The sequence below is a fragment of the Gymnoscopelus braueri genome (genome assembly GCF_963280865.1).
Source record: "Gymnoscopelus braueri genome assembly, chromosome: 10".
Lineage (NCBI taxonomy): Eukaryota > Metazoa > Chordata > Actinopteri > Myctophiformes > Myctophidae > Gymnoscopelus > Gymnoscopelus braueri.
In genome coordinates this window covers 23,784,055-23,805,303 of record NC_137611.1, presented here as the reverse complement: position 1 = coordinate 23,805,303, position 21,249 = coordinate 23,784,055, and the positions used below count along the sequence as shown (strand labels likewise).

Sequence of the window (21,249 nt, the reverse complement as noted above, 5' to 3'; positions counted from 1 at the left end):
TTATTCAGACATGCAAACTTGTAGCTTTTCAGCTTCCACTAGCCGTTTTGAATACAAATAGGGCAATAGTGTGACACCTGACCCGAAAAAAAACAGCATGTTGTCACCCTTTTCACCTCGGGGCTGTTTCTATGCCTGATTATTATTATTGTAAAAAAAAAAAATATATATATATATTATTTTTTTCAAAACTTCTTCAAACGGCGCGGCACACCTCAGCAGTAGCCCCGGCCCAAAATTGGGACGTTTGCCAGGGTTGATAAACACTGCATTAGGCTATTGACCCCCAATTTATATTATTATTATTTATCTCTGGGACCACAATCTACACTGCAATTTAACTCTGAGAATGTACATTTGTAGACTCACAGAGGCGTAAGGTAGCTAACTATCAGTCACTGGAACCTCCTCAGACCCTACGTTAAGGACCACTAAACTACTGCATAGATGTTCTGTATTCCTTTGTAAATATTCACCATGGCTCCAACATCCATAACGGAGTCATCTACCGACAAAAATGGAAATAACTGGACCGAAACATGGATTGTATTTTCAGCAGATTTAGATAAAGATCATTTGGGAGTAAAAACCCAAAACAACAGTATTAATAAGGGCCAGCTCTATGCACAAAGTGTAAACACACATGTTGACAAGACCAACAGCTTGGATTCTAGCTTCAGGATGAGGGAATTGGAAGCAATTGGAAGAAATATAACTTATAAATTATTATCATTATTATTGAATGAATGACAAAATCTCACCGGTTTGTCTTGTAAGTTGTTGAGCTGTGCCGAGGAATTATGGTGAGGCAGTCCATCCACAGTCTTCGTATTGTCCGCCATGCAAGAGAGTATAAAAATGCACAGGAATGGGATGGGGTGCATTTTCTTCTCTGGAGAGGTTGGCTGTGGGTCTCTTGTGCAGAAAGAAAGCAAGAGGTGAAGCAAGAGGCTCCAATATCCTCTGCAGACAGATGCTGTAGGCAGCTGAAGTGTCCAATACTATGGGCAGAGTCTCTATTTAAAGCCATGTCTTGGTCTTAAAGGGGAGGGGTGTACAGGTCATCTCCATATTGACCATCCTGCATGTGTTCGTCCCCAGTGATGCACTGATGCATGCATTGCAAACACATCACTTACAACAGTCTATCATTAAAGATGGATGGGACAGAAGGCCCACAAAAGGACATTTCCACGCCACTCGCTCATTCCCGCGATTTACTGTGGATGTCGTCATAAGTGGTCATCAGGTTGTGCAAATGAAGGTCATCCCGAACTCACTCCATCATATCTGACCCTATCTCCTCCCTGTTTGATTCAAATCACTTTACAAGAGTGCGATGCTCACTCGGGCGAGATAAAACATTAATGACACAGGCCCGGGACAATGGTTATCTCCTTAACTCATTAACCCGGTTTCTGTGCCACAAAGTTCAGTCAATAGTCACCAGGGAATCCAAAGGTCACAAAGGTCAACTCATCATGACATTTCCCTCTTTTGAGACATGAGAGACACAAGGAAAGTGGGAAGAGTGATGTCTTGCTAACCCTGTTAGGCAAATGTGAAGAAAAGGATGCTGTGGTGGTCGTCGTGTCGACAACCTTGAAGAGAGGTAGGCATTGTAACAGTTCCCCATCTCTTAACCTGATTATAAAGCCTAAAGCAGAAGAGTAAACAATTAGCAAATGCCCCTTTCAGAGCAGAATAATCCAGTTAGCACAGCCAAGGAAAGCAACCCCTAGCAAGATATGATCAGTTTGCAACAAAAGCAGTGTAGGACTATCCACTGGAGGACTGTTTTATGAGACATTCAGGGTGTGTTTGTACACGTATACGTGTAGTTGTCAACAAGTATACCTGAGATGTCATGGAGCCCTTTAAAGAGTATTCTTAAACAGATTTTTTTTTAATGGAATTACATAATAAATATTGTGATTACAGATTGTACGTTTTGAAGTTAGTTTGTGCATTGGCTTGCATTCTCGCATTTATTGTGATGCTCTTTGCTGTAGCCATTTCAGATGCAAAACCATCAATGTCTTGATGATTTTGTGCCTCCCCATACAACAAAAATCCACAGTGGGCAGTAGGTGCCTTTATGAACTTCACACACACGTGTGCAGTGTAGGCCAGTGTGTTTAAATCAGTTGCTAATTAGTTGCAGGTGTTTGTCGTGCTACATAAACAGACAGACACACAATGCTAGGCATAGAAACGGCTGGGCACGGCTTAAAAAAATTCCAAACCATCGGTTTACCTAGAGTTAAGCATTATCTTGAGGTAATTTTCAGAAGTTAATGTGCCTTTGGGAGCCACCATTTTTATGGGTCGCTGGTTGGCCATAATAGGGAATTTGAAGCTATTGATCACAATGACAGCTATGGGTGAGTGATCTTGAATGACTGTGCCTTAGGGTCATATATATTGTTGTGGTGATGGTTGCATAAGTGAAAGTGAAAGGTAAGGAGAAAAAAGAGATTGAAACCCCAAAGTGTTTCAGAGCTAATCACAGAAACGGAAACTGTTAACAATTATGTAGTGTGTTGTGATCTCGTGCACCACTGGTCCAGATAGCCTGTGGAACGAATGGACTGATGAAAATGGCCCTTTGGTTCACTTAATGAGCTGTACATGCCACTGAACACTCCTTATTTCACACGTTCACATTTCTTTTTCATCCCTCTCCCCCCCTTTCTCCTTTAAATGCCCCCTCTTCTTTCTCTTTACTTCATCATTGCCTTGTTAGCCTTGTTGTTTCCCCTCAGAGACACACACACACACACACACACACACACACACACACACACACACACACACACACACACACACACACACACACACACACACACACACACACACACACACACACACACACACACACACACACACACACAAGCTCTCTTGGTGATAAGCCGCACCAAATGCCCTGCAGTTTTCCTCCCAATATATAGGCATAATGCTGCTGGATAAAAGCTACGTGCAATCCAAGCACTACAATATGTTTCCCATGCAGTAAAATAGGAAAGAATGAATTAATAAAAAATGTTTATATATAGGCACAGTCACACAAAAGTGTACTGTATATGCTTTATATATTGGTTAGAAATATGGAACATAATGATTAATAGACACACCCTAAAATCAGACTTATCAGGAGGGGAAAATGTGGGACCCCAACGACCTATTACTTAGTCTTTGTATAGAATATTGTGGTGGGATACTAAAAATATTGTATAATTCCAATATTCAAATAGGCGAACATGGTAAAAGCTGTAGCATTAATGTCAAAATAAACAACAAAACACACACGTCGTAAATTCTTGTGACCACATGGCGCAGAGGTCATTTTATAGACCGGATGGGGCGGATGGGACTGGTTTCCCTCAGTTCACCCAGAACAAACTGAGAGCCACAAAGCACTGACCATTGTCACCATGGTAATGGTCAATCTGTCACTGGGATGTTTGAGTCATCAGTCAGTGGTACTAGCACACATTGGACATACTGTCATGTATATTTACACAAAAACTGTCATTAGCAAAATGTTCTCATTTGTTTGGTGAATATATAAATGATGTAATTTATTCCACACTATTTTTCATTAAAAATCTTAATGGCAGATTGTACATAGTAACATAAGTGTATTTCATCTCACATAATGTACCAACACAAACAAAAGTAAATACTATGTACTCTTACAAAGAAACAAATGAATGAAATTAGTCTCCTCCACCTTGTTGAATGTCCCTCATATTTATAATGTTCATACTAAAATATTCATACAAAGGCCCATTGATGTTTTGTAACGTTGTTGTGTTAAACTGCAAGTCACATGATGAGAAAAATGTTCCAAAGTGGTGTCAGGTGCTTTGTCCATGCTGGCCCGTCTTAGGAGGCGCACCTCATGAGGACACAATGACGAGGTGCTGTTACTAGGGTTGCCAACTACCTGCAATTCAAATAAGGGACACCCGGCCTGACATATCTTATTTCCAAGAAAATAAGGGACGCCCAGAAAAATAAAAATATAAAATTTTGTATATTAACAACAACAAATTATAGTATATGTATATTAATTTCTCAAGACAGATTCTGCTAGCAGCCGAATCTGTCAGCACCATTGCCTTAAACAGAGGAATAAACACAGAAGCACCCAGGAGGAAGTGGAAATGGGAAGAGCGCAAAAACTAAGGAAAACAAATCTTTTTTTTGTTGCAAATGGGTTCCCAGATAGTATGTATATGAGCTGTTTGAACTTCAATCAATGATGTCTGTCATTGATTGATTCCCAAAAATAAGGAACAAAGTGTGTCCCTTACTAGTTCAATAAGGGACACATCTTTTACTGTAGTTTCCAAATAAAAGATGATTCCGTATATCATGGGACGGTTGGCAACCCTAGCTGTTACCTCATAGGAGGAGCCCTGCATTTCCACCTGACTGACCAGGTTGCTATGGTTTCCGGCAGACACGACAGCGGCTGATGACACTCTGTAGAGAAGGTCCCTTCACTGTCCGAGAAACAGGTTTACTGTGGAGGAACACACATTACACAGAATACACACACACACACACACATATACATTAGATTTAATGCAAAACAGAACCTCTTGTTGTATTGTTTGTTATTTTAACCCAGTAGTATTGGCAACTATTACATCAGTCAAATGGCCTGCTGTGAAGTGTGGGGGGAAATGAGAGTGAATTCTTTTTATCACTTCTTTTTGCCTATTTTCTGTAGATGCTACAAGGTGTCAACTTGTCATACTAAGCAGATGTATTTTGGTTACTTGTTTACATTCTTTTTCTGTTCCACAAATGCTAAGTATGTTACTTTGATAGTATGTTGTTTAGACAGATGCTAGGTTTGATGTTTACTGGTTATCGTAGTTACATTGTAGCACTAAATTGTTAATATAAGTAATTTGCTTGTGTGTGTGTGTGTGTGTGTGTGTGTGTGTGTGTGTGTGTGTGTGTGTGTGTGAGTGTGTGTGTGTGTGTGTGTGTGTGTGTGTGTGTGTGTGTGTGTGTGTGTGTGTGTGTGTGTGTGTTCTTATGTCAAGATCCAGTCACAAAACTTTACAGGTGTGTGAAAACTAGAGACCATCTTGCGGTCTCTAGTTTTCTTTGCACTCTGTTTACTTGACCTTGTTGTTTGTTGCCTACTAGGGTCCATGCCACTTACTCCAATCTCACAAGTTGCTCTGGATAAATTCTTACATTTTAAATTGTAATTTGTGAGAGGGAGAAAAAAACAAAAAAACAAAAGGAACACATGTTGGGGAGACGTTTAGTTTGAACTAATTTATTTTGTTGGATGGTGTAGTAGATAGATGATGATTGTAATGCTAGAACATGTTAAAACTTAAAGAGTAGCTAACCCCCTCTAGTGTCGTCTCTATCTCAAAATGGACACAACGTCTTTAGCCATGTCACGTCTGCACGGAGAAGTGAATGGTTTTACCTGAACATATTGCTGGAGTCGAGGGAGGACAGCCAGTAGCTGTAGGAGTCGGGGTAGTAGTTACAGGTTCCTCTGCCATGACATTCTATGAAGGGCACCTGGCGAAAGGTTTCCAGACAGGAGCCAGGGGACGCCAGGGGCTGAGAGGAACCCTCTGCACCTACACCCGTTTGCTGGGAGGTGGAGGACAGGTTGCAGGTGTCGGAGAAAAGGAAAGGAGAAGGGAGAGAGGCAGAGTAAAACGGGGTGCCATAGGGTTAGAGCAGTGGTTCTTAAAGTGGTGTCTGCAGGGACCCCTAGGGGTCCCTGAGGGGGTTCCAATGGTGTCCCATCAAAAATGTGCTAATAGAGGATCAAATCAGTTGAACCACTTAAACTTATTATTTCATACTTAAGCTATTTATTTATTTTTTATTATTGAATAATCTTTAGGAATTGTGAACAACTTAGAAATGTTTTCACAATATAATTCTTCTCTTTTAAAACCTAAAATTTTCAGAGTGGACTCCCGGCCAGATACAGTACATTTGGGGGTCCTTGACATGAAAAGGTTTGAGAACCACTGGGTAAGAGAATTGCGTGTGAAATTAAGACTAATTTCAAAATGCACAATATTGGGAACGTGGAGGAACAAAAAATTAGGAAGGACAATCACACAGAATCACCAGCCCTTGCTATGGTGTGATACATGTACTGTATTTGTTCTGCATTGTGGGTCCTTGCAGATGCAGCAGAGAGCATTACCATGACAAAGGAGTATCCAGTCCAGAGGGAATCCCAACCTCGTGGGCAGTTTGGAATGTGGATGGTTTGACTGTGGATGGCTATGGCGTTAGAGGTGAGCTCACACACCGAACACCTAGATCCAACACACGCACACGCACACACACACACACACACACACACACACACACACACACACACACACACACACACACACACACACACACACACACACACACAGCTCAGTATACAGTAAGCATAATAGCTCTATGTTCTGTATAATTGTAAGAAAACATCTTCATGGTGGTCAATAGCACTGGTTGGGGTGGTGGGGTCCTTGGGGGGGTACCAGGACGTCCCCATCAAAATTAGTTAATATAGCGTCACAATCATTTTAACCATATTTCATACTTTGGCTATTAAAAAATAGCAGATATACAAGCTCATAGTGCGGCACCGAGTGCCGTGCTACGAGCTTGTATATCTGCTATTTCTTAAACAAAAAATATATTTTTGAGATGGGGGGTCTGCAGCCAAATACATGTCATTTTGGGGGTCCTTGACATGAAAAAGTTTGAGAACCACTGGTCTATTGTCATAGTGCAAAATATTTGGTTGTGTGTGTGTGTGTGTGTGTGTGTTCATGAGCGTGTCTGGATACCTGCTGATGTAGTGAGCCAGCTCGGCTCCACTGATGGACACCATGGTGGCGGGCATCTGCTTGTCAGTAGACAGCCAGTAGGAGTAGTCGTTGCGGGAGGCGTAGCGACAGTTGCTCTCCGTGTCACAGAATAGGTAGGGCATGGTGGAGAACCGAGGGAGACAGCTCCCCATCGTACCTGAGAGACAGCATCAAGGGGTTTGTTCAAAGAAGGCAAACAACATCCAAATCAAGGTTGTTCAAGAAAATCCTAAAAGAATGAAGAATAAATAAGACGTTACAATCCCATAATGGAGTTTCCTTTTTTTTATTTATTAAAATATGTGGACCATCTAGGGGTCCTTGAGGGGATTCCAGGGGGTCCTCAGAGAAATGATTGATAGTTAGGAACCAAATGGACCCTTAAGGGACTGTAACTCAGAGAGTGTACAAAATGGAAGGTCCATGTGGTTTCCATTTGTACACTCTTGGGGTTAAAATGAACACTGATGATAGATTGGTTAGCTCTGATTACGGCTGTCACGATCATGAACTTTAAAACGATTTAATGGTGTTTTGGGGAAAGAACATTTCTATTTCGCTTTTAGGCTTTGCAAACAAAGACTTTCACTGGGCAGATATGCAAATAACTTTAATATACAAAGAAATGACTGATGAATGACTTTAAAAACTTTATACAAAAAAGAAAAAAAAATAGCGGATATAGACGATCTACAAGCTTAGAACGTGCCGCGATGTGACGCGTTGTATGGTTATAGATCGGCTATTTCCGAATGCTGAAAAATGTCAACATGGAAACGACTATGATGATTATGAAAAATTATTTGATTATCTCAAATAATTGCGATTAGGCGATTATGTAATAACTGTGACAGGCCTACAGTTCTGATCAGCAGAGCATACAGTATAATCTTTGTGTTCTAACCGAGGTCTTGCCCGTGAGCCCTCTCGTTCCCGTTGATGAAGAGCAGTGAGTAACCGGAGTAGATGAGGCTGGAGCCTTGGGGACAGTCAGGCACGCGGATGCTCTGGCTGTGTCTGGCGATCAGGAAGCTGTCAGCGGTCCCTGGACCGCCACTGCCTGGAAGCCCGCGTGCGCCCCGCCGGCCTAAGGGCCCGGAGCTTCCTGGTGTACCTGCTCAGGGCAAAATAAATAATTAACTACAGCAAAAAAAAAAGCCAGCACAATGCAAAACTAGAAAAAGTGCTCCTCGGAGCACAGGTCTCCGCCAGGTCAGGTACGTTATTGTGGCCTCCTGGTGGCGCTATAATAGGCCAATGTGAAAAGGGTGCCATTTATTCTTAGGTCGTTCGCGGCAATCGGACACTGCATTCATGATTTGAGGCATTTTGTTCCAAAAAAATGTGTTTTGCTAAATTAGACCTGCTGGTGGCGCTATAACAAGCCAATGTGAAAAAGGGTGGCATTTCTTCCTTGGCCTAGTGGGAATGTGTTTGTGAAATTTCACGGAAATCGCAAGCTGCGTTCATGGTTTGAGGCATTTTGTTCAAAACGGACCAATCCTGCAAATTTTGGAAGCCAACCTTAGCCAATGAGGATGGAATATGGGAAATCGGACAGATCCGTGTTGATCACATGACTATAGAGATACTGTGTACCGATTTGCATGACGTTTGGATAAAATCTGTAGGAGTAATATAAAAAAATGGGTTTTGCACTGGCCTCCAGGTGGCGCTATAACAGGCCCATGTGAAACATTTGAGGCAGAGGTTCTGAATTGGCATCCAGGGAGTGTGTGTGCACAGTTTCGCAGCGACCGGGCCAACGGTGCCGGAGATTAGCTGCTAACACACGGACAGGACACACACACACACGGACGGACGGAGGGTAAAACATACTCTCTCGCCATGCCTTTCGGCCTGGCGGAGACAATAACAGCATGTGGACAAATTTAGAGAGAACGGTTTCAGGGTTTTTCAGAGCTTACAGCCAGCATACTATATCATATTAAGTAAATGCTATTATGAATGTCTGCACACAGCCCATAGACAGGTATGCACGTCGTGCACACACACACACACACACACACACACACACACACACACACACACACACACACACACACACACACACACACACACACACACACACACACATACACATACACATACACATACACATACACATACACATACACATACACATACACACACACACACCTGGCAGTCCCGGGGGTCCTTTGTCTCCTTTGTGTCCAGTAAACCCAGGTGAGCCATGTGGGCTGGAACCCAGCGCTCCTTTGGGACCAGGGGTGCCTTCATATCGAGAAAAAGTTAAAGGTTCAATGTCACCAGGCAAAACAAACTTCAAAATCTTGAATCTTTTCTTAACCAGTGTTACTGATGAAAAACAGCATGTTTCACAATTCTACAGTTGATTCAATTAAAGTACTTGGACTGAATCCACAAAAGATACAGAGAACAGAAAACAAGTCGTATTGCTGACATGGAATGTTGACAATGTTCTATTATAATTTTGGATTAGAAAACTAACTGGTATTCCAACCCAACCCCATTCAAGACCAACCCCCCATCTCATACAGTAAACAATAGTGAAATTATTTGATTCTTGTTCCTCAACACTGCAGCAACAATAACAAAGAAATAATAAAGAACAGCAACAGAATTTTTTAAAGAAAACACGTGGACCTGACTACATTTAAAGCAAATGTAATTCAACCCTGCTTTACAGTAAACACATCATCTAGGCTGGCAATTTAGCACATCTTATTATTACAGTGAGCATATTGAGATACAGAGAAAGGTTTAGACCTGCTCGGCCTGGTGGTCCCGAAGGCCCAAGGTGGCCCGGGGCTGCTCGATTGCCAGGGGGACCGGGCGGGCCCGGAATACCTGGTTCATGAATAATTGTGCGACGCCCTGGCTCGCCCTTCAAACCTTTTGGGAGAGAGGGAAAAATCATTAGCATTGTGTCCCCTAGAAACATACAATATATCATCATACCACAATGCTTGGTGGCTTTGTGTTTTTGTGTACGAAATAAGGGCTGTACAACCGAACAGCTGTGAGTGCTAAGAGGTCATCTGATGTTTTGGCGGATATTGAGTCGGTACACAGTAGAATTCTCATTAATCCGGGTTATCTTGTTGTTGGCATTAGAAATGTTTTGACACTAAAACATCAATGGAATTCAGTGGATCCAGTGTCATTTAAGAGATAAATTATGCAAATAAGAACGCCTGTGTAAATCGGCATCGTTACACCTGCATAGCAACAGTTTTGTGTTATGTTGGCATCACACCAGAGCCCTGCTCAGCATTTATAAGGGGTTGAACATTTCAAGAGGGTTTGGGATATTTAAAGATGTTTGGAGATTTGTACAGAGAAACTAAAAGATTGAGAGACCAAGAAGAGCAGCGACAATTGACAAAGACACGGTCTGGGAGGAAGAGAGACAGATAGACAGATAGACAGACAGACAGAGAGAGAGCGATATGGTTCTCTGGGCTGTGCCCCTGAAAAGAGGAAGGGTGCATCCGAAAAGAGGACCAAAGACACACTTGATTTCCTGTCCCGCTGTGCCAGTGGGGGACAAAGTTTACTCCTTTGGAGGATACAGTTACATGAAGGACATTGATCAGATTGATGTGCAGGTCCTCAACACAGCGACTCTACACTGGATCAAGTTGCCTCCAGCAACCGGAGGAGGAAAACGGCCCCTCGAGGTTCCCTCCATGCGCCAGGGCCACACAGCTGTGCTGATGGAAGGCGTCATCTACATCTGGGGTGGTTATAACTACTATAAAGAGGAGTACTGCAACAATCTGTATGCGTTTGACGTCGACACCCACAGGTGGTTCAAGCCCACAATATCTGGGACTGTTCCAGAGGCGAGGAGCCACCACTCGGCCTGTGTCTTGGGGAAGGTCGTGTACATACACGGGGGATGCAACCCGCCGACTGGATACTTCAAAGACATGTACACGTTGGACACCAACACAATGCTCTGGTCTGTGATTAACACCACAGGCACGCCGCCACCTGTTTCCACATGTCACTCTGCCGACATCATTGGGACAAAGATGTTTGTGTTTGGGGGTTGGGGGAAAGGTGGCCACTACCATAGGATCAGAGTGTTTGACACAGAGACCAACTGCTGGCTGAGCACGCCTTGTGCACCGCTTCTCCCAGAAGGACGTGGGCATCACGCAGCCTTTGCCTACAATGAAGAGCTGTACATATTTGGCGGTTACAACGTTGATCTGAGACGGCACTTCAATGATCTGTGGAAATTCAACGCAGAGACCTCCTGGAAGAAGGTTGAGACCAAGGTGAAAGGCCGGCGTCCAATGTACGGTATGTGCTGTTGCATGGTGGGAGATCTCGTCGTCCTCTTTGGATACACAACCCATGCACGGCCCATCTTACAGCTCTTACACTTAAGTCCTAGCCTGAAGTCGTTATGCAAGCTAGCATTTATTCAGTACGGTCTGGAGAAATCGGGACTCCCACACAACATCCGGTGGGAACTGGCAGCCATGGCAACAGCAACAGGAGAAAAGAAAAGAAAAAGAAAATGGCGAGCCCTACTAAATAATTAAATAAATAAATTATCATTTTTTCCCTCTTGATCATTACAGGAGTTCACATGGTGTGTGTATATTAAATGTAAGCTTTGCATTAACACAATGATCATTGTTTAGTTAACATCCATTAATTCGGTAAGTAATCAACAGTGTTGGGCAAGTTACTTTAAATTAGTTATAGTTATAGTTACTGCTCTCAAAAAGTAAATGAATTACTAACTTAGTTAATGCATTATAAAAGTAACTAGTTACTACTTTATATTAATACTCATATATATAGTATATATAGTATACATTCTCGTGGTTCCGTGATTGAGAGTTAATTAAGAAAATAGTTATTTTTTGTTTGTTTTTTTGTTTGTCTTTTTTTCCACATTACCACAGTTTGTTGAAATGTTGTTTTAGCTAAGTTTTAGAACTAGTTAAAGTTTGTCTTAAAAGAGGCTATGTTTGTGTACGTTTTCAAGACCCCTTTGGGGGCGGAGACGCACATTTACATGTGTGGTGTCGTTGACTATTGAGCAGTGATGGAATAATACTCCTTTTTAGTTTTACTTAAGTGAAAGTATAAACACCACAGCAAACAAATACTCTGTTACAAGTAAAAGTCCTGTATTCAAAATGTACTTTAATTTTTTTTACAAAAGTTTTGGCAAGTTTTTAAAATCTACAAGTTCTTGTACATCTGCTATTTTCAAATAGCCAAGTATAATGGGGCTGAAGTGGTTAATGTATGTTTCAGTGTTAATTTAACTCAGATAGAACATGGAACACCATTTGTACACTATCCGAGTGTACAAATGTTTTTTTTGTTTTTCCTTTTTTTTCATATTACCACAGTTTGAAAAGAGTGTACAAATGGAGCACCATTTCTACACTTTCTTTTACAGTTACAACTGGACAAATTAATGCTGAAGGTTGTACTGTGTAGTGTTGAGGTACTAGTAATGGCTAATTATTACTATATATTGAACATTTTCCGGCAGACAACGCCTACAGTGTCATGCAGTTACAACACAGTAAAAGCCTGAGTGTTAATTTAACTGTGAGAGTTAACACTCAGAATATTGCTGTGTATAACAATGTATTCATTCAACCTTTATTATCGGAGAAATCACTGAGGGTGAACCTTATTTACAATGATGCTGAGATTATTCTGTGGAAAATACAAACACCAACAAATGATATCAGTTGAAATTAGAGTAAAATAACAAATAGGATGTACAGCAGTATATAATATACATAGTATATACTGTATATAGTATGTGTGTGCACGCACACATGCGCACACACTGTATACTGTACAATATATACACACACTGTAAGAACACTTTCTGTATGTTCAGTGTGATTGCATCTTAACACATTGACTGCCATTGACGTCTATAGATGTAAGGATAAGGATAATTCCTTTAACAGGTCCGTTCCTTGCGGTCTTGTTTCCAATGAGGGCCTGTGAGCAATTAGGGGTTAAGAGTCTTGCTCAGGGACAAATTTCATTTGCTGGCCTGGCCTGGAATCGTACCTCGGGCAACCAGGGCCTCTGGCTCCCTAGGCGGGCTCACTAACCACTCAGCTATGGCCGCCCCTATGTTTACATGTCATTTCCAATCCAACACGACACTGCCATTGATGTCTATACAGGTCGTTTGGTGATGTCAGTGATTATGATAGAGGGCGCTCTTACGCAACCTGTCAGTGATCCTGGGACCCCCGAAGAAGAATACACCCAGAAATCAAGTGATTTAAAAAAGTTCCAGCTCGTCCGGTATAACGTTATCAGATTTATAAAAATACATTTATGTAAAGAACAGACCCTCGTCTTTCCCCGCAGTCATCTGATGTTTACATCGTTATTGAATTTGTTTTTTAAGATTAGTAAAAACGCTGGCAGTGGCTGATTAATTAATTAATTAATTCCCGGCGGTTAATGTGTTAATAATAATAGTAACACACCTGGTGGTCCAGGGAAGCCTTTGGTCCCACGTGTACCAGGGTGGCCTGGGGTGTAGCCAGGGTCCCCAGTGTCTCCTAAAAAAACACAGTTCACAACAATGAGACAATCGGACCTGGAAGCAGAATTTATTTTATTGACCAAGTACATCTGTCTTGTACAAACTGACTACTTTTTTCTCTCTACATTAAAGAAATTATCTGAATTAATTAACACAGAAGAGTCAGTAATATATAAAAAACACAGACTACTGCATGTCAGTTATAGTGCAAGGTCAAATTCAGTTTGTCTTGTAGCCTACTGCAGTATAGAGCAAAGAAATCTCGCCTTTTGCTTTATCAATCTCTCGTCATATTTCCAATAGAGATTGAGTGTCTATTCTCCCTCCTTGTTGTGTTTTAGCCTAGACTTCGAAGCAAAAATCAATTGCATATTACTATTACAAAAGATAAACCACAATGCTATTTCATGGTGACAGATCCGCTTTTGCCGTGAATACAGATGACAGTTAAAGGAGTAGTTCACCCAAAAAATTACATATTTTCTATCAATTACACACGCCATGAAGCCTTGAATTCATGGAGAGATTTTTTTGTAGCATTCCTGAGCCAATAATTTGATGACCGGGTGGCTGCTCAGTTATAGACTAGATAGACTATCGGATAGACTCTGCCTCCATGAATTCAAGGCTTCATGGTGTGTGTAATTAATAGAAAATAAGTCATTGTTTTGGGTGATCTACTCCTTTAATCCATACAGTGAAAGTAAGACGATACATTATTACCTGGGGGTCCTTGGTACCCAAGTGAACCAGGGTCTCCTCTCGGTCCCGGGTCCCCAGGCCTAGCTGGCCCCTAGGGATAATGTCAGAATAATACCAGGTTAAAGATTTATCTTGAAGTGCTGTATAGGTTCCAAGACAGAGCTAGCCCTGATGAATACATGAGAGCAGTGGTTCTCATAGAGGGGACCAGGGACCCCCAGGGTTCCTTGAGAGGGTTCCAACTGGACATATAATAATATATCCTCCTATAATTTATAATTTATAATTTGACAAACCTCTGTAGTGCGTGGGTGCATGGTGTCGTGGTGGTGAGGCCAAAATTGTTCTGCCCGGTTCTCCTCAGTGGCTGGAGCAATTGATCTGAATTTGCACACAGCCATTGACCCTTACCATGTGCACCTAACAGCGAAGCCCGTTTTCCGATTACACAAAATCTCAGCTGTTTATTAGCGTTTTTGTGTTCGCTGGCTCCCGGGTTGCCAGATCATGTGCGCATATCCCCCCACGGGTATGGTCTAGTAATATATAATCATGCATACCAAACTGGAGGGCCTTTGAAATAAAACATTTGGAGAACCACTACATCAGAGGTTTGGTGAACTTCTCCAGAACAATCTGCACAAGCATGACACAGACTCTGGGATGACAAACCCCCTGAAGCCTAACAGTTATTACATTGACATGATAATAGACATATATGAACCCCTCATAGGGCAGAACCTAAAGATACACAGAAATTAAAATAACATGATATAATATAATATATGAAACAAGAGGAGGCTGAGGAGGTGGAAAGAGTTTCACCACTGTCAGCTGATCAGCTGTCATTTGAGGTAGCAGCGATCCATGTTGAGCATGTACTGTAATAGTGAATGTCAATATGCTTAAATAGACAGCATACATTGAACCATTAGGATGGAGTCAGTATGTGACTGGAGGGTGTATGAGCGTGATCCGACTGACTTCCATGCCTGCCTGAACTACCGCAATGCTTTTATTGATATTCTTTGAAAGATCCGCTTAACCGACCGACTTCCCACTCGGCAAGTCACGACCCTCGGGTCCTCGCCGATATGCATGGCGAGTTTGAAGTCCGTTGGATCGGCGGTTCTTGCAGAATTATGTGACTCACTGGTGGTCCCGGGGGGCCCACGTCTCCTCTGGGTCCAGCAAAGCCTGGACTTCCCGTTGGGCCTTGATCCCCTGCGTCTCCCTTTAAACTTGGTATTGTGTCGCCTTGGGGTCCCCGTGGACCAGGCCAACCTGCAGGGACGGAAGACACCATCACAACAGTGATATGGGACTCACGCTTGGTTTAGTCTTAGTTGCGTGCCGGTGTTGTGCACAATGGGTTGCAGTGGTGGAAAGTAACTAAGTACATTTACTTAAGTACTTTTACTTCTACTCCACTACATCTCAGAGGCAAATATTGTACTTTTACTCCACTACTTTAGTTACTTTTCAGATATAAATTATGATATTATGAAATACATTAACCACTTTAGCCCTATTTTATACATAGGCTATTTGAAAATAGCCGATCTACAAGCTCACAACGTGTCGCATCGTGACGCGTTGTGAGCTTGTAGATCTGCTATTTTCAAACATTTTAGTACTTTTACTTTTGGTACTTTAAGTACATGTTGATGCCAATACCTTTGTACTTTTACTCAAGTAAATTTTGAATTCTGGACTTTTACTTGTAACAGAGTATTTCTATATTGCCGTATTGGTACTTTTACTTAAGTAAAGAATTTGAGTACTTTTTCCACCACTGATGGGTTGTGATCTGCTATTTTAGGTGCCGGAACACGAAGCGCAACAAAGTGTAAATCAGGTCAGTGTAAATGCCAAGTCAGTGTCAGCCAGCTGAGAACCATTGAAATAAAAATACTAAATTACAAAGTTAGCTTGAATTGATCATTTATATTTATGTTTTTCTTACTAAAACAGTGGTTCTCAACCAGTGGTCCGGGGACCACCAGTGGTCCTTGAGGGGGTCCCAGGTGGTCCCCAGCTAAAATGGAGAGTTGGTAACCAAATGGACCCTTATAGATCTTTAACTCTTGAGAGGGTGACCCTTACGGGTCCAGCTGGTTTCATTTTACACTCTCAAGAGTTAAATTATTTTCCTGTTATCTCTCCAACTGGTACCAACATACAGCATTGTGAACAAAATCGTATCCAACGACAACAACATATTCGAAGTCTTGGGTCTGAAAGTCAGAATAAATTATGGACCTTGATATGAGAAGGGTTAAAAACCACTGCTACTACAAAAACAATGCCTGTAAAAGACTGTTTGGGGTCAATGTCAAATTTGATTGAACTACCGGCGATGTGTGCAATTCATTGGCTCTAATCAGAAGCTAAAGGCTCGTAGCAGTAAATGTCCACCTGGGTTGCCAGAGCCTCCTGGGAAGCCATGGTCTCCTTTTGGTCCAGGAAGACATCTCTCCACGATTCCTGGCGGCCCTTTTGGACCCGGCAGTCCAAGTAGGCCCAGCTGACCTCTGTCTCCTGGCAGTCCAGGATCTCCTGGACTGCTGGACCGACCGGGAGGTCCAGGCTCCCCATCTGGACCTACAGTACCATGAAATACAGGAAATAGGAACTGATAAAGTGGTGAGAGTTCCAATCACTACTGAAGAACTGTGCAAGGGATAGTTGACGGGTAAATAAATAAATTCTGACAGGGTGATTATGCACCGACACGGAACGGAGGTGTATAATCACCCTGAAGGGATTTATTTTTCAATAATGACCCGTCAATTATCCCACTTATTACACGGCTACTTAATAAATGAATTAATAAATTGACCCAAAATTAACATCAAAACGAAGCATTTCCTTGCTTACAGCAATGAAAGTATTCCATAAGTGTTGTGCTGGGCGGGCACGGTCGCCTCGGAAAACAAGGAAGTGTAGTTACTGAAATTTTACATTTTTGGTTACGGCATTGTTTATTTCTCCCTTCAAATGTTTTAAAAAACATTCTTAAGAGCAACGTTTAGTTGTAAATGACATGGCGTGTTTGTTTACATGGCTGTCATGTTGGATACAGCATAAAATCAAGCAGCGCAGGTTGATATGAGCAGGTGCTCTGAGCCTTTGATTTAGACAGCGGTCTGTTATTGTAGCCTGGTAAACCCTCCCTCCGGAAATCTAATTTCTATTTGATTCCTGGAGTGAGTCTGGCCTGATCCGCCTGTCTGCAATATTGGCTGTGCTGGAGTTGGGCGGGAGTAATACCGTTGACTGACAACCCCTTCAGCCAATGATTTTTCCCCTTCAGCCAATCAGCAGTTCACCAATCTTAATGTGACGCGACGGGACTTTTGAGACAGCCATACCCAAAATGGGTTACCTTTTTCGGGTACAATGGTGTCACTGCCCGCCCCTACCGGTTCTCTAATTATTATTTTTTAAATAGGCTTTGTCATGATTAATTGACCACATATATGAAGTTAAACAACTACATTCTATCCAAACGATATCTTATAAGTAAATTCCGTGCCTCAAAATAGAAGTTAGAGAGCTTTTTGAAGTAAAAAAATAGCGGAGAAAACTGCCCACAGAAAAAGATGGCTGCCGTTCGTGTTTTGGGCTCACTCGAACTCGCCACCTGATTGGCCAACTGTCGCTGTCAATCACAGAACGATGTGCGACGACGCTGATAGGCGCGGCCGTTTGGCATATACAGCCAATATTGCAGAGAGGCGGTTCATGCCAGACTCACTCCAGGAATCAAATAGAAATATATAATAGATTTCCGGAGGGAGGGTTTACCAGGCTACTGTTATTGAGCTCATCGGTCATTATCCAGAAATAACACACCGCTGAATTCAGTGATTGACCAATCAGAATCAAGCATTCAACCAAGCCGTGTAACAAACACTGTTAATGACTGACTGTGGCAGTGAGAGTTTGGAGGTTTCTGAGATTTTATCACAGGTTTTGTTTAAAGGCATAGTATGTAACTTTACCCTGTGTTTACATAACAAAAGAAAAAACAAAGTTCACCTGGTTTCCCATCATCGCCACGTCTTCCAGGAGTCCCTTTTACTACAACTGCAGAAAGAGGTAGGAACTTTGTTCATAGTCATTCCGCTTCTACAACAATTATGAGCAAAGGCACTGACAAATAACCTATGCATCAGTACTGTATCAGGATAGAAAAAGAACAAAACAAAATGTCATTATCAGATTTAGGTTACGATGATCAGATCATGAAGTCCTTTACTGCTGTAGCAGAAACACGGGGCAGTCTATTCAACGTGTGTTCTTACTTGAGTCTCCCTTCAGCCCTGGAGGTCCAGGGATCCCATCCAGACCTTGGTTCCCCTTAGGACCTGAGGTGCCAGCAGGACCATAGGCGCCTTGGTCACCTAAGGTAAGTGTAGATGTCAGAGATACAAGACATTGACTTCAAAAACACATAATGCATCCTTGAAATAACCTGGTAGGTTAAAATCGTTATGCTTTGGTGTTTAGCCATATTTTCCAGTGTACAATTCAATAATAGTGTGCACTTGCATTTCATTTATTATTTTGTATTATTAATATTTTTTTTGTCTGGGACCTTGACCAGCCCTGTAGATGCATATGTTGTTGACTGACTGGCTGACTGGCTGACTGACTGACTGACTGACTGACTGACTGACTGACTGAGACATGAAAAGCTCCAGTCATGCTGGGTTTTGACCCAGCCTTGTTTTTATTAATCTAAACAACTAAATATTTCTGTAGCTGTGTTAGATAACCAGAAAAACAACAAAAGAGAGATGACATGAGGAAAGATTTCAAAGGGCCATGCCTGGGGGTCCATATGGTCCGTCCTGTCCTTTGTGTCCTGGAGGCCCATTTGAGCCCTGGAGGCCCACAAAGCCTGGTGGACCTGGATCACAGCAAGAAAGAAAGAGACAACATTTTGGACAAATTATGACCTGTTAAATGTACTGCCACAAAGAGGTGATTTTTAGCCAAACGTGTAGCCAAATTACATTATAACTGGCAACAGACTGATAGCTTTAAAGTCCCTCCCCAGACACCCTTTCACCCATATATTAGGAGTAGTGGGCGCTACTAATGAGAAGTTAGGGGATACGTGTCTTGCTCAGGGACACTTGGACACATAGATCGTGGCCGGGGGGGCTAACTGGGGACCACAATCCTCATTTATTTTATCTCTATTGACATTGTGTTATCAGTGGTAGTAACCATTTTGTCCAGTAGGTCCTGGGTTGCCTTTGGCCCCATTGACTCCACGAAGACCTTGGGGTCCTGTAACCCCAGGTTCTCCTTTCTGGCCCTTCGGGCCATCTGTACTGCCAGATCCTTTTTCTCCCTGAAAAGCAAGGGGGAGAGAGAGAGAGAGAGAGAGAGAGAGAGAGAGAGAGAGAGAGAGAGAGATCATTTCAGCTTGCGATCCATTTCCAATTTTGTCCACTCATTTATTTTTTTCATCACTTCCATTCAAAGAACCACAATGGAAACAAGCCTCCAGGCTTTATTGTGTTTCCAGACCATTGCTGAAGCCATCAGCACAGGACTGGCGTGGGCAAAGCAGTTCCGACCTTCCAAGAAAACCATCGCCTTTGTCAGAGCAGTTGTTGGTGGACCTTGAACATCAGCTGAGGTTCCCCAGCCATATTGCAGTCACCACCCTGTGACCAGACATTGTCCCTGTGTCTCTGAGTCCACCAAGCAAGCAGTGCTGCTGGAGCTGACAGTCCCGTGGGAAGATCGCTTGGAAGAAGGCTTTGAGAGGAATCTCTCCAAGTACGCAGGACTGGTCAGCGACTGTCAGCAGGCTGGTTGGAGAGCGAGGTGTCCCCCAGTGGAGGTTGGACGCAGAGGATTTGCAGCCCATTCCTTGGCCAGAGCCTTCAGTAGTTTAGGCATCGAGGGAGAGAGAAAGAGGAGAGCCATCCGCAGTACCACCTTTATTCTATTTTACTTAATGTGTGTACTTGTATTTATTATTGCGAACGCAGCGGAAGGAGGCGCCTCCGGGCAAGTGAGCTTACTATGAAACCCTGCTCGGGTTGTGTGTCTGTCTGTCCGTCTGTCTGTGTGCAGTATTGTGTGCACTGCCTGCACTGCCTGTGTGCAGCCGCCAGAGTGCGCCAGAGTGCACTACAGTGTGGCTGAAATCCACCTGCACTGCACTGCCTGTGTGCAGCCACCAGAGTGCACCAGAGTGCACTACAGTGTGGCTGAAATCCGCCTGCCCCTGGGTGACTAATTACACTCAAAAACTAAAAACACAACAAACAAACATAACAATTTAAAAAAGACAAAAAAATAATGGGGCTAGCGGTATGGAGCCTTCTTGTGGCGGCCCTGTTCTCACTAATTTCACTGTACCACCCACTTCTCTACAATTGCTCATTCCGTTCTATTCTTCTTATTGTTATTTTCGAGCTGCGTTCGCTTCCCGCGTTCGCGCGTCTTACTTGTGCATTGTACATTTCACTTGTTTATTTTGTATCCTGTATGAGTTCTCTTGAAATAAAATAAAATTCCTATTTACAAAAGAGCTGGAGAGACAGAGAGACCTGTTACTGGACAAATACTCTATACAATAGCAATGATTGCTACAGTATGGGAATATAGAGGTACAGTATTTAATGTTTTTTTTTTAAACAAATAAATATAACTGAATACACCTTAAACATTGAGGATTTTACAGTGTAAGCATCTTAGCTCAGTCCCTCTTGATTCCTCAAGAGGGATTCAAACTGTAGGCTCTGTGTGCAGTGTCATTTTTGTCGTTCATCAAATATTTTCCAGTTATCAAGTACCTTCTGTCCACGTGGTCCGGGAGATCCATATCTATATCCGTCTGGCTCTCCTTTAATCCCTTTGTATCCATTTAGACCGGGTCTACCGTCTGAGCCAGGCCCTCCAGCAAAACCTGGGTCCCCCTTAATCCCATTTGAACCTGAGGAAGAAGATTATGCATTTTATGGACTTCCTATTTTATGGACTTACTTGTTTTATGGACTCCCAACTGCTTCATTTAACATTTTGTCCTCACATTTGGAGGTTGCACTCGCCGCGCATGTTTGTATTTTACAGCAGATGAACAAT

The 21,249-nt window shown here is 42.5% G+C and overlaps 1 protein-coding gene across 2 annotated transcripts in view; it reads right to left on the bottom strand.

Annotated features, from left to right (window-relative positions):
* LOC308094313 (uncharacterized protein) overlaps positions 1 to 21,249 on the bottom strand; it is a 61,448-nt gene that overhangs the window by 1,982 nt on the left and 38,217 nt on the right. Inside the window, exons 37-53 of one of the 2 annotated variants that reach the window (XR_013933938.1) lie at positions 20,961 to 21,100; positions 19,375 to 19,501; positions 18,971 to 19,051; positions 18,444 to 18,542; positions 18,178 to 18,225; positions 16,552 to 16,737; positions 15,287 to 15,417; positions 14,155 to 14,224; positions 13,373 to 13,447; positions 9,642 to 9,767; positions 9,030 to 9,125; positions 7,774 to 7,983; positions 6,849 to 7,026; positions 6,209 to 6,323; positions 5,465 to 5,637; positions 4,410 to 4,531; positions 762 to 1,657 (exon numbers count right to left, since the gene is read on the bottom strand). Coding sequence is in view for 1 of the 2 variants with exons in the window: in XM_080440883.1 (XP_080297009.1) it covers positions 4,453 to 4,531; positions 5,465 to 5,637; positions 6,209 to 6,323; positions 6,849 to 7,026; positions 7,774 to 7,983; positions 9,030 to 9,125; positions 9,642 to 9,767; positions 13,373 to 13,447; positions 14,155 to 14,224; positions 15,287 to 15,417; positions 16,552 to 16,737; positions 18,178 to 18,225; positions 18,444 to 18,542; positions 18,971 to 19,051; positions 19,375 to 19,501; positions 20,961 to 21,100 (1,934 nt within the window). In the remaining variant the exon portion in view is untranslated. Of the gene's footprint in view, positions 1 to 761; positions 1,658 to 3,028; positions 3,950 to 4,409; positions 4,532 to 5,464; positions 5,638 to 6,208; positions 6,324 to 6,848; positions 7,027 to 7,773; positions 7,984 to 9,029; positions 9,126 to 9,641; positions 9,768 to 13,372; positions 13,448 to 14,154; positions 14,225 to 15,286; positions 15,418 to 16,551; positions 16,738 to 18,177; positions 18,226 to 18,443; positions 18,543 to 18,970; positions 19,052 to 19,374; positions 19,502 to 20,960; positions 21,101 to 21,249 lie in introns of those variants that run through there. The other variant, XM_080440883.1, reaches the window with a different exon arrangement.